Genomic DNA, 13,444 nt, shown 5'->3' on the forward strand with positions numbered 1-13,444 from the left:
TGCAAAGGGACTGTAATAAACAATTTAGTAAAAAAAGTGTTACAGTTACATTTTGAACACTGCAGGCTTAATCTGTTTGCCCACACATGGGCACAGGGTACCAGTTAGGATGCTGCTGGTGCCTACCCAGCTGCCATCCCAGAAGTGTTCTCATAGGTTCTCTGTCACATCTGACAGCCCTCTGCACCAACACCATACCAAATTAAAAAAAAAAAATAAAAAAATAAAAAAATAAAAAAATTCCGCTAGTGCACTATTCAATAATTATAAGTGAAAAACTTTACTCTTAGATTTTTTTATTAACTTATTTTGCTTTTACAACCAGATTTCATACATTATATCCTAGTCAGTAGTTTAGCTAAAAAATTCCATCCAACATCCTTATAATCTGTAATAGAAACAAGCATAAAATAATTATACAGGAAGCAGCGAAATAGAGATTTTACACATCTAAATGCAATCTCTAGCAATTCAGGTCTTTTCTCAGGCTAATAATAGAGCTGCTTAGATTCAACAGTAGAAGACAATTGCATGTCACAGAGTGGCATAATACAAAATGAGAAACTTTTAATATCTGTGAGAAAAATTACATTATTAGCATTCATAACATAACCTATAATGTACTCTATTTCCATCACTTAAGAGTAGTATTTGTTTCATCTATTCAGAGCAACTCTGGATATGAAGATCTAATTCCTGGACACAATCTTATTACAGCATCTGAGATCAACAGGACTGTTGCTGCCTTTCCTGCACTCACAGGACTTGTGGGTACAGACTCTGAGGACACATTCATGTTTAATTATGGTGAAAATGTCACATAAAGAAACGAGAAGAGCGCTAAATCACTGTACAAAGATTTAAACTGGAAGCTGGTAAGGTTTTAATAACACTCTGCTTGTGAATTATGCTTCCAATAACACATAAAAGTATTATGAAGCTTTAGCTGGTATAAAGCAGTCTCTTATTGTTTAATGTATTTGAAAAGAGAATGGTTGTACTTTGTGGTAACAGAAATACCAATTATGTATCTAACTCTTAGTTTAATTCACTTAATGATAGCTGCAGTTAAGGCAAACACCAAGCTTAAATTCTTGCTCTTCAGTTTGTGAAAGCAGAGGACAATATTAATTCCCCATGTTTATGGGAGTGCAGTAATGGAAGCCTCCTCTTCCACAGGGACCCAGGCCCCTGCTGCACAGCCATGTGCCCTCATGGAGTGCCTCTCCCACCAGCTGGGCTCCAGCTGCACCCCAGGCCAGCTCCTGCCCGGTGCCCCATGGCCATGGCAGCTCCTCCATCACCAGCCATTCCCCCTCACCTACCACAGCACCTCCAGCCTTTCCTCTGTATCCCAGGATATCCAACCACCCAACTGCTGCAGGCAAGGGTGGTGGGGCAGTTTGAAAGATGCTCACACACTTGGTGTATGAGGTGCCTGTGCACATGCGTTGGGAATCTCTGTGAGGAGAGGTTGGGGCTGCCCCGTGCCCGACACAGTGAATTCCAACCAGTTCCAGGACAACCCCACCACGGGGCACAGCTGAGCCCCTCACTGGCACTGGTGGTAACAACAGACAGAGGGGGAAAAACTGCAGAGTGGGGGGGACAATGTGTGAGAAACGATCATCCAGGTCAGAGGTGGAGGAGGAGCTCCAGGTGCCCCTGCAGCCCCCAGCAAGACCGTGGTGGAGCAGACTTCTCCCTGAAGGACCACAGCCTGTGGAGAAGATCCATGGAGGGGCAGGGGAGAAGCATGAACTCTAGGTTGTGTAAGTGGAGAATGGCACAGGTGCTTGCTCTGCCACGAGCCACGTGAATTGTCCTTACAAGAATCGAGCCTGCTAAGCCCACCTTGCTTCAGCAGGTGAAAGCAACAGCAGCACCAGACATTTTGAGGATGGCTTTGTGGTAGCCTTGTATAAAAAGCTGCTCAGCCTTCAGATTCTTCTTCATTTTACTGACTAATGAAGAGAGAAGGAGCTCTGTTCTTGCAGTACAATTACCGCAATAAAGAGTTCCTTAAAATCCCATGTTGTTATACTGGGTTCTAGCGACAGACTGTCCCTCTGAAAGAAAAATCAACACATTATGGAAAACTTGGAAGAAGGGATATTTATTGTATTACAAGATTTTTACCTCATGTATATATGGAAGTATTATTCTGTTAAAAAAGGCCTCATCACAACCCTGACTGAAGGGGAGCCATGACAGAGCCTGACAGCTCAGATTTGTCCTGACTGCTTCTTTTCTGATTTAAATAGCAGCCTCCAGACACAGCCTCCCTCCCTACATCTGCTTTAGCTGGAAGTAAGAACATCCAAAATTTACACAGACAGACCCCTTTTGGCCTCAGAACAGCTCCAGCCCTTCAAAAGCCACCACTATTCTGCTCCCACAGTTCCATCATTGAGAAGGCAACCACAATATTTCATGTATATTTAATACTAACATGAAATATTGATTAGCCTTTCCAGCTTTAAGTTCTGTTTAGCATTTTATCTCAAACCTCAGCTTGGCACCAAAAAAACTGCCACACAACTGGAAAGATTTCAGTCCCTATATCCAGGAAAACTACAGTCAAGTGAGTTGCTTCTTAAAAATCACAATTAGAAGTTTATTTGCATAATCACCACTCCTACACTCTAAGTTATCTTTTCATTGCAGCAATACAGGAACTTTTTAAGAGATGTTAAAGGATTTGAGCCTGCATTATCTCATCACTCTTATGCAACCTGTCAGTAAATCAATGTATTGTGTATGACTGGACATGCCTGGCATATCCTTCCTAGCCGTCTACCCCAAGAGTAAAACCCACTGACATTCTGGGCATTTCAGATCCCACAACTCAACCTCCAGTGCAACACAAAGCCCTCATACTGCAGCATCCCATCTCTAAAAACAGTGCAAACTGGACCCAGCCCAGCCCCCTGACCAAGCATACAGGCTTTAAGGCTACCCCTTGGGCATCCCTGCCTGCCTGGACAGCCTTGCCCTGATGATCAGGGTACCCACAGCCTCTGCCACCTGCACAAGGGGCATGGGGGGTGAACAAAAGCAAAAACTCAACCCACACCAAGGTGGAGGATGCACATTGAGGCACAGCTGGAATTACACAGGAGGCATGAGTGGCACAGCACAGATTCTGTGCCAAGGCACCCACTGCAGAACAGCAGCATGAGGAAAGAGCAAGAGTGCTTCAAGATGGGGACACAGCAGCTGGGGGAACAAGAGGTGTCCAAGGAAAGGCTAGAGCCAGCCTGCCACACCTGCACCCCCTGTGTCCTACCACAGGAGGAGGGGGCTGAATCTGAGCACACCGTGCTCATGGGCACCCCACCTGGGTACTGGCACTGTCAGCTGGGGGACACAGCCTGCAACAGTCAGGCCCTCACCCAGCTCTAGTGGAAGCTCTGGAAGCTGCAGGCCAAACAATCACACCTCAGTGCTCATCTGCACCAGAAATGATGCTTTAGTGTGCCAGCACCCTCCTTGCCAGCTGTGTGGGCAGGGAGAAGTTAATCTTCAGTTTCTCCCCAAGGTGGACAAACAGCTTACATCCAGCTCAAAGAATTGGGATGTGTTGTTTAAAAAAAATAATTTAAAAAGTTTACAGCTTGCAGTGTGAGGGGGAAAGGGCTTGTCTTCCACAGGTTCCAGCTACTTCATCCACTCCCCACCAGACTTCTTTGAAGAAACAATGTGCTGATACATTAAGAGCCCCTCTGAATAATAGTCACACTTCTGTCTTCTACTATGACTCCCTCCAAAACTCTACCTTTCAAGCCCAGAAAAAAAACCCTCAACCCCCACTTAAAATATGCATTTTGAAATCCTATTAAAACTGTTTTCTGCTATATTAACCACTGGCTAATCAACATCCTTTCCTGGCTTTAAGGAGAGCAGCTGCCAAGAAGTGACTTTCAACTCACTCACACAGCAGAGGTTTTGTTAGAGACATAACCCTGAAAGAGATGAGTTCCAGCTGAATGTTATGTCATGTTTTAAGATGTTAAACATTTTAAAATATACAAGTCACTTAAGCTTTAAACAAAGTGCTAAAATACAAAGACCAAAGCTTTGCCTTAATTAAGACAGTATATTAGTTCTGCTTATCTCTGCTTTTGCTGAAACAGGTGACATTACAGCTCACTTCACATGTCCATAGCCATTATTCCCTATTTCACACTAAACTTCCACCTTATTAGTCAGACAGGTTTTTTCCAGGGACAACTTTCATTTGAGCAAGCCTCATGTTTTAACAAGAGGAACTCTCACCAGTACCCATCTTCTCCCTAATGGAGTAACAGAACTTCACAATTCTTGTAGTTCCATAATTACAGGTATAAGATGTAGGAATTCCTCCTGTCTTTAAACAGTGCCAGTTCATCTCAGAGGGTTAAAAAAATAAAAATCACATCTTATGCAACAGACTAATAAAAACACTACATATCAGCATAACAAGCAATATGTAACTGGCAGTTCTGCTTGTGGAGGAAGTTTTGCAAAGCCTCCTGGTGTCAAGCATCTGGAACACCTCAGCATGCTGTAAAGTAATAGCCCAGCTCCTTGCTTGCAGAAGAATCAAGTGTGTATTCCAGATACTTAGCACTGCTTTCCCTTGTGTCAGCAGCTCCTGTGAACTGGTCCAATCCATCCGGACACCTTCCATCTCACAACAGTGGTATACTTGAAGAAAGGGACACAAGTTTCAGTCTATATATGTGGAGGATTAAATGCAACTAGGCAGGCAGGATAGAACCATAGGAAAGTCCTTCAGGAACATCCTTGTTCAGTCATTTTGTTTGCTAGAGTTGCATCTGTGACACAGAAGTGCTTACGTAGGTCTGTGGGCTCAGAAGGGGGCTGCAGAAGCCTTCCAAATTCCAGAGGCACAAGGTGGGGATACTTCTATGTCGCGACAGAAAGCTCTAGACACCTCAATGTGAGAATCCAGGAACTTCGTTTATTGTAGATTGACAACAGCTTAATATACACTCTATAATAGGTTCATGAATATTACAGAAATTAGGCTCATTATTGGTGCTCAGTTAGGTGCTGATATCATCTTAACTGTCTTTCATTGTTTACACAGGTGGCTCGTTAAGTGTCTCTGTTTTGGTAATGCCTAGCTCCTGTTCTTCAGCTCAATTTAGAATACCCAAGGACGTTGCTGCTTTCTCACGGCCCTGCTATCTCAGACTTTCTCATGGGCCTAGTCAGACTGCGTCTTATACTTTAGCAGCTCACCCATAGCCTTAGCCATGTTCATATGTCCTCGCATTTCTAACCAATCCTCTACACTTCTATATATCCAGAGTCAGCTGAATGAAGCAAACAGCTAAAAAAATTCCTTTGACTTTACCTGTGTTATCAAATATACTCAATAGCAAGATCACTGCATCTCAGCTGTCTGTGCTGACACTTCACAGAAACCAGGAGAACATTATCAGCTGCATTTCACATTCTCCTTCTCATCAGCATCTGAATAGGTGTGTAGTGAATCCTTTGGGGAGAAAGAAGACATGAAAAAAAAAAAAAAAGGAACAGATTTCTTTTGTGCCCACTTCCCCTTCATTCCTTACTGCAAGAGGAAGACCAAAGAATCTCAACCTATCCTTTCACCCACAGTGCCAGGTAGTTTTATACAATCCCAAAACTACTGTAGCTATTTTACCACCAAGAGCTGCCCTGCCACATGCTCTCTCTGCAGTTTCATCTCTCCTGCCACTACAAGTTTTAATTTGAATGGTCTTGCTTAGGAAGAAAAAGAAGCATCTCAGGGCCAACACCTCTCATCTTGGTAGCACAAAGCAGGCTTTGCTAGCATGAGGTTTTTCTTTACCTGGGTTAAAAGCTGATGACGCCTCAGCTGTCTATAGAAGTGCAGCACAGAAGGATCAGCTCTCACTACTTTTGGGTCAAAATCCAGAACACGGAGACCTGCAAGGCTGCGGGCTCGGGAGAGGGCTACGTAAGCCTGCCCACTTTCAAAGACACGAGACAGGGAGATTTCCACACAATCTAAAGACATGCCCTGCCAAAGACACAGAGAACTTTGTTACAGAACAAACAAACAAGAACACTGTGCTGTACCAACACTAACCTGTGAGTCTGTCAAAGGTACCGTTCTTGGTGTAAGGGCTTGATTAAAAAAAAAGAAAAAAACAAAGAAGTCTTTTGTTTTACTGTGTAACTGATTAAAAGACGAGAATCAGAAAGGAAAGGCAGTTTCCTACTGTCAGTAAATTGCTAGCAGATAGTAGAATCCACTAACTCCAGAGAACCTCTTGTTGCATGAAACTCCATAAATCCCATCTAATCAACACAGCAGGGAAAGAAATCCTGCTGGTTTCACTCCTAGTAGTTAACTAGAGCAGTCACCATTCTCAAGCAGTCCTCAGGCAGATCAGAGAGTTTGGGTTAGGCCTGTCTGCAGGGCTGTCCTGGGCACAGCAGAATTTACAGCCTGCCCTGGTTTAAACAGTGGCACAGGAACAATAAGCAGTGGCATGGGAACAAACTCACAGGTTTCCAAGACCAGTATTCATCAAAGTGTATGAAGCCTTCTGGAAGGCAAGGAACTTTGAGAAAGTTACACTGTTACATTGAAAAAAACCAAACACACACCACCATCAGCCCAAAGAGAGCTGTGGCTCTGGCAGCTGCCTCAGTTATACTGTAAACCTCAGGGTCTCTAGTGCTGATGACTCTCAAGGAAACACTGCTCTCATCAGCCCACAATGGTAAATAATGCTGCTTTATAGTCCAACACCAACTATGCAGATGGCAGCACCCCATGGAAACTCCAGCAGTGTATCTAGTCCATCTGTGACCCTATAGGCAGGTATCATGAGCAGAAGAGGTGCAGCTAAACACACATATTCTGGAGTTCCCCCCCCAACAAGGGCCTTTCAGCTTTCCCTTCTGTTTTACCAGCAATGCAAGCTCACCCAGGAAATAAGGTTTATGATGGTGTGCAAGTCTTTAGACAGCTGTATAAGGACACCCACCTGACTCTTGTGAATGGAAATGGCCCATGCCAACTTTAAAGGCAGCTGTTGACGACTCAGGTGAACTCCTGATGGTCCTTTGAAGACCCATTTCTCCATTCTTATGACCTGTGTGACCCCACAGAGAAACCTCACCTTAGGCAGCCCTGTAGGAATGGGAGCAGGAGAGAAACAGAGATGTATTCCTGACACTCAAAAGCCAGGAAGTCAGCAGCCTAAGAACACTTTTTTCCCCCCCTCCTAAACCAAACCTAAACCCGCAGACAGTAAATAGCATGCACTGAAATGATGTTTGGCACCTACTTAAGGCAGGAGAATTAAAGCCAGGTAATTTATCAGCTGAGATGCAGAGAAAAATACACATTGCAGGTAGCAGAACATTATTCTTTGAGAAAAAACAAACAAAAACTTGCTTGAACAAAAGAAAACAGGAAATGCAAATGAGCACCCACATCTAGACAACACAGAAAAGCAAACACAAGAGGCCCATAGATAGCTACAGCTGATGCAGTGCATGACATCACAGCTGGTGAGAGCCCCAAGCCTGCAGAGATCTCCTCCCTGCTTTCCCTCTAATTATTCTTACCAGGCAGTAAACAAAGTTGAGAAGTCATCAGCCATCAATGAAAAATCGTTTTGTTATTTTTCCCCCTCTTCCTTCAACAAGAGATCAAGAAGCTCACTTACCCTTCTGTTCACTTTCAAATCCTACAACAACGCCTCGTGCCCCGTTCACCAGCCCTTGAGACACATCCAGATTCTTTGCTAGCATCACCTACAGAGAAAAAGAAAAATCCTTCAGTGCACTGGGTTTTCAGCCTGTTCAGCCACCTGCAGTTAAGCTTCTTTCCAGGAAGCATAAGCACATCAGGCTGATAGGACCATATCATCCTATCCTGCCTACTGCAGGAGAGAGCACCATCTCCAACTGAAATTATTTCATAGCCTTTCCTTCCTAGGATTCCCAGCTATTTTACAGCATTGAACACTTCACTTGAGCTGCTTCCATCCACAGCTATGAGCTGCCTATGCTCTCTGCTACTGAAAGCTTCTAAACCTGATTGGAAAAGTGTGTCAAAGTCACAGCAATCATCATTGTCCCCAAGACATGGACTACACTCAAATCAAACTCATTTTCTGTTTCGATAAGATTCCAAGCAGAGAAAATATAAAAGATTGGAACAGAATCTTCTGTTGGCCTGGCATAGACATTCTATATTGAATCTGCATTCTGTGTATTAATCTACTCTATATATTTATCTGATATTCCTTTATTTTTCTTATACCATTTGATCTGCTGTTCTATTCCATGTGTATGTACACATACTTACCTGAGCTCCAAGCTTCAGCTCAACTCTACCACCCACAGGACACTTGAGCATCAATTAACTTCACTAGCATTGGGTCACTATCCAAAGCCTCAAATGTGTGCACTTCTGTTAAGGAAAGAAAGACATAACAAATTGCAGCTGTTGAACACATTATACACAGCATGACAGGAGGCTCAGCATTTATTTCTAATAGCAATTTCTCTTTTAATATCCATTCTGCTCTGCTGCTAGGACATCTTCACACAAACCTTGTCACATCTAACAACAGAGAGCTCACTATTGCCTCTCTTCCCAACAGAATTTGCAGAGCATGAAAAGGCACAGGAATCAAAGGCCAGCAGTAAATAAGAACTGAGCAGCCAGCATTTTGAGCATATGACTAGTTTCATTTGCTGCCAACATCAGATCACTAAAGGAAGTATCCAGAAAATATTGCCAGAAAGGGAGGCAAAAATTGAGAAAGCCCTTAATAAGATGCTATAGAAAGAAAAAGCAGAGGTGTGAAGGCAATAAATGACCAACCCTGTTTCATAGCAATCAATGAGCTTGCTGTCTATTACATACCAAGAAGTGACACTGAATATTTAACAAAAAAACTGAATTTTTCCCCAGGCAGCCGAACTCCAACACACAGAGCTTTGACTGGTGCTGCAGTGCATGACAGAACACTAGTTCTTCCTGACACCACAGTATCCCCACTGTATCCACTCAGAGCTCAGCCCCAGAGCCAGCAGTTTCCACCAGGGAGTTCACCTGATAGCTGTTGCAAGCGTCTCTCATTAGTTATTTCGACATCATTTTTATGGGTGCCCCAGGGCCGGGGGCCTTGGAGGATTTCCGGTCGCTCTCTACTTCCGGTGACCGAGTTTACCCAAATTAGCGCCTCTCCTCGCTAATTTCTGCGCTTTCACCCCAAAAAATCTTCATGTTATTCCCCCCACACACACCCCGGGAGGGACGGGAGACCGCGAGTCCCGCCCTGCCGCCGGAACCGGCCCTTAACTCGACCAGGGAGCGCTGCGCCGGCACGAGAGCCACCGCGCATGCGTCGCCGGTCCCTCTCCTGGCTGCCCTCAGTTACCACGTGATCGCCGGCGTCTTTCCAACGACTGCGCACGCGCCGGCGTCGCCACCTTGGCTCCCCCCCCCACCCCGCCGCCCGACCGCCCGGCTTCGCTTTCTTACTGCGGCTCCCCCTCCACTTTTTCGGCTCCCTGGGGTTCCCTCACCCACATTTTGGGGTCCCCTTCTCACATTTGAGGGGTGATGACCCCGAAATTTACGGTTCGGGGGGGGGGGGAGGAGAGGAAACGGGGTGCCCAAGAAGGGGTTTCTTTTTATTTTTTTTTTTCTCTTTTATTTCATTTTCATTTTATTTCCTTTTTAGTTTTTTTGCCTTTTTTTTTTTAATTTTCTTTTCTATTTTATATTTCCTTTTTTATTTCGGTTATTTTTTATTCCCTTTATTTTTCATTTGCTCTCCCAGTGCACCCCAGTAACACCCAGTGCTCCTCAACAACCCCCAGTAACACCCAGTGCTCCCCAGTAAACACCCAGTGCTCCCCAACAACCCCCAGTAACACCCAGTGCTCCCCAAAAATTGACCCCAAACCGACCCAAATCACCCCAAAAGCTGACCCAAAACTGACCCCAAAACCTGACCCAAATCATCCCAAAAGCTGACCCAAAACTGACCCCAATCACCCCAAAAGCTGACCCAAAACTGACCCAAATCACCCCAAACAATGACCCCAAACTGACCCCAAAAACTGACTCAAATCATCCCAAAAACTGACCCAAAACTCTGCATTTATTTGGCATCATTTCCTCTCAAAAACAACACCTCCGATTTAGTTGATTGCTAAAGCCATCATTTTCAAATCATCTCAGGAATCAAAAGGGACTGGAAAACACACACAAATCATTCCTGCACCCACCAAATCATTAGGAATTGGAACCCGATTCCCTCATCTCTCTCCTTGTTCTTCTTGGCTGGAAAACCTGATGATCCCCGCTGGCTATTTTTAGGCTGCTTTTCTTCCACAGCTCCTTTCCTCCCGGCTGAAACCTCCTGGCATATTCAGGGCTTAGCTGGAGGGAAGCCCCTCTGAAGTATTTCCTCTCGTGGCAATTCTGTGGGATGAAGAAGTAAAAAAAGCACATCAAGAGCTCCTTCTCCCCCCTTCCTTTGCAAACACCCTCCCAGTTTGTCCTTGGCAGCTCCATCCCCCCGGCACCCGCACCCGACGCTTCGGCTCCGCTGGCAAAGGGACAGCAAGTGCACAAGCAAGTTCAGTGCTGGGCAGGGGCTCCCTGGGGAACGGCACTTCAGTGCTTTAGTCCGTGGCCTTTCCTGCTGCCCTCCCTCCTGGAAGCAGAGGATGACCCGGCCCTTGTTTCTCCCACGCTCGCAGACCCAGGTCCTGCTCCCTTGGCCCCACTTTTCTTAGCAGACCCGGCATCATTTCCCAGGGTCCCCAGGAAACTTCTGCACTTGACCCATTGCTAAGTGCAGAGCACAGGGCAAGGGAAGGACAAATTTCTTGGCACCCACCCCCTGGAATTTTCCTTCTCCGCAGCACGCTCCCATTCCCGCTGTCTCTGGAGGTGCCCGCACGAGTCCTCCTTCTCCCAGCACCTCAGAGAATGTCCTTTTCACCCAGGTCCTGCTTACCGTCGGCCAACAAAACACGCTGACAACATTTTTCAGGATGCCAGTGGAGAGATATTAGAGCACACTGCACAGGGAAGCTGAGCCTGCCCCATCCCTGCACGTGTTCCAGGCCAGGCTGGACGGGACTCGGAGCAACCGGGGACAGTGGAAGGTGTCCCTGCCCACGGAAGACAGGCTGGCCTTTGAAGGTCCCCTTCAAACCAAATGGCTCTGGGATTCCCCTCCAAAATCACTACCAAAGGGACACAGCAATCAAAGCAGAGGGACTGCACTCCCAGCTTTTCTTACCTGCAGGCACACACAGCACAGCAGCTTGCTAAAGGTAAGGTTTCTATCTGCACAGAAACCCAGCAATGAACACCTGCTCTAAGGGGACAGAAAGCTGCTTGTGGATCCCAGACACAGGACAGACTCCATCAGCACCTACTCGCCTCATCTAAGGAACAGTGCAGCCAACAGCAGAGCTTTCTCATATTCTGATCTGACTGTTTCGCCTTTTCTAAAGTATTTCATTATTTCTAGTAGGTCCACTGCTTTAGCTACACAGCGGGGTTTCTTCCAAACCTGTGACTGACACAGGACGAGCTGAGTGTGACCAATCCCACAGGAACTAAAGCCCTGCTCCTCTAACATGGAGCTGCTTTCACATTTCTGCTGTGAGGACAAAGAAGCGCTGTACTACTTCACAAGGCAAACTCTTCAGAAAACTTCTGCAGTAAACTTTATCTTCCTGGGGAGGTACCTGCCAGTGTGCTGCCCTGCACACACACGCTGCCCATGTCCTTCCACAAGTGTTCCAGCTGCTCTCTCTTTTGTTTATTTTGAGCTTTCTCCCGTAGACAAAGATTTACATGTGGATTCTGAGAACATTTAAAACATCAGGAGAAGAGAAACCTCACCCAAACCCAGCAGCCTGTCCCCCAGTCAGAGAGCAGAAGTCACTACGCAGGTCTTACATTTCAACTCAGGTTACACAGAACTTCTGACTAAGCATGGAAAGCAACCTCCAGTCAGGTGGGATTCTAGGACGTTTTCAGCAGCGCCGGGAAGCCAAACTCTGTGTAGCTGTGCCTGCAGAGAACTGTCCTTTGGACAGCCAGAACTCAAGGTGAGCAGAGCTACTGATTTTGGCACTGCAATTCAGTCTTTCTTACTAAGTCAAACTAGTACTCTTCACTGGTGCAGGAAGATACAGGGATAGTCTCAACAAATCCCTTTGGAAATTTATTTTTAAGAACTCTCTGTCCATCTGAATGGAAGACACAATCTTATTTCCCAATCATTTTCACACAATTAGCTCAAATACTAGCACTAAACCAGTGAGCAACATCTGTTTTACAAAATCTTTAGTTTTGTAAAGATATGCTCCACCACATCTAGGAAAAAAAAGGCAAATGGTGGACTCCTTCAGGACAGGAGTTTTCCCACAGTGAGTACGACTAGTAAATGACATGTTAGACCCTCTCAACATAAAGGCAATTGTGTGCACAAAAGTGACCCAAGATACACTGTTCAGGTGTAAAACAGCTAAAAACACTTACCAGTGTTTTTCTCGGGCGCTCGTATTCTGGCCGATACTCTCTGAAAAGGTGAATAAAGGGAGTGCATTCAGTCTGAAAAACACATGATTTGTATTGCATAAGGATCATCCTGGAGGCTTCTTTTTACTCACAAAAAAAAGTTTTCTCTAGGCTTTCATGTTTGAGAGACATTTCAGAAAGACAGTACTTTTTTCCCCAGATTTGGATTCTGAAACCAATGGATGCAAAATCAATGAACATACTTCATTAAAACAGCAACAATTCAAAACTTGGTATGGAACTACAAGAAAAAAATTACTTCACAGACTTGCTGGCACAGATAGCTTTTACTTTTTCACGGAACAGCACAAAAATTCATCTCTGAATAGTTCCTTTTTACTGCTGCTTTTTATGCTGATACTAGACACCCTAAGCTACCTTGGCTATGGCAACTGTGCACTCCTTCAAATCAAAGGAGCAGACTCATGAATCAGGACCTTCAGGAAGTGGTCACTGGGTCGCGGACCAGAAGTTATCCCCTTACCTCTCCTATTCATCTACAGCTTTAGAAAGCTGGGTAAAAATCTCCCCCAGTCCTGTGCCAAACACTGCAGAAACACCAACCACCTGGAAAAGAGAACACACCAGAACTAGAGAGTAACTGAGCCAGATTTTTAATACAGAAAAAAAACCAAAATAAAAACAAACAAACAAACAATCCCCCACAACGACAACAAAAAAAATCAACACCACCGAAAAACCCAACAACAACAAACTACTAATCTAAACCTAACAACACCCATTTAATCAGCACAGTGGCCTAAGAGTGGGCAGTAACACTTCTGCTTCTGTCCAGCCCGCTTTCAAACTCTTCCTCCACTTGCTGTTCATGTTTGTTACTTCTGC

The 13,444-nt window shown here is 45.1% G+C and overlaps 1 protein-coding gene and 1 long non-coding RNA gene across 4 annotated transcripts; both read right to left on the bottom strand.

Moving 5' to 3' along the window:
* Positions 1 to 279: 279 nt before the first annotated feature.
* On the bottom strand, positions 280 to 9,351 carry LOC135408649 (ATP-dependent DNA helicase PIF1-like). Of its 2 annotated transcripts, none has more exons than XM_064643699.1 (6): positions 9,098 to 9,351; positions 8,345 to 8,449; positions 7,701 to 7,788; positions 7,014 to 7,159; positions 5,846 to 6,037; positions 280 to 388 (listed from the first exon to the last, which is right to left on the bottom strand). In XM_064643699.1, exons 2-6 carry the CDS (start codon positions 8,393 to 8,395, stop codon positions 359 to 361), a joined length of 507 nt encoding a protein of 168 aa, XP_064499769.1. In that variant the 5' UTR covers positions 8,396 to 8,449; positions 9,098 to 9,351; the 3' UTR covers positions 280 to 358. The 2 variants fall into 2 exon arrangements, with proteins under 2 accessions (XP_064499769.1, XP_064499768.1); XM_064643698.1 differs by lacking the exon at positions 280 to 388 and adding an exon at positions 5,351 to 5,506 and having other exon boundaries at positions 9,098 to 9,237.
* Positions 9,352 to 9,875: 524 nt separating this feature from the next.
* LOC135408646 (uncharacterized) lies at positions 9,876 to 13,222 on the bottom strand. 2 transcript variants are annotated; one of them, XR_010427750.1, is made up of 4 exons: positions 13,083 to 13,222; positions 12,560 to 12,631; positions 11,761 to 11,878; positions 9,876 to 10,477 (listed from the first exon to the last, which is right to left on the bottom strand). It is a non-coding gene; the product is annotated as an uncharacterized LOC135408646 (long non-coding RNA). The 2 variants fall into 2 exon arrangements; XR_010427751.1 differs by lacking the exons at positions 11,761 to 11,878; positions 12,560 to 12,631; positions 13,083 to 13,222 and adding an exon at positions 10,899 to 11,288.
* Positions 13,223 to 13,444: the final 222 nt, after the last annotated feature.

The sequence above is a fragment of the Pseudopipra pipra genome, unplaced genomic scaffold (assembly GCF_036250125.1).
Source record: "Pseudopipra pipra isolate bDixPip1 unplaced genomic scaffold, bDixPip1.hap1 HAP1_SCAFFOLD_55, whole genome shotgun sequence".
NCBI classification, from domain to species: domain Eukaryota; kingdom Metazoa; phylum Chordata; class Aves; order Passeriformes; family Pipridae; genus Pseudopipra; species Pseudopipra pipra.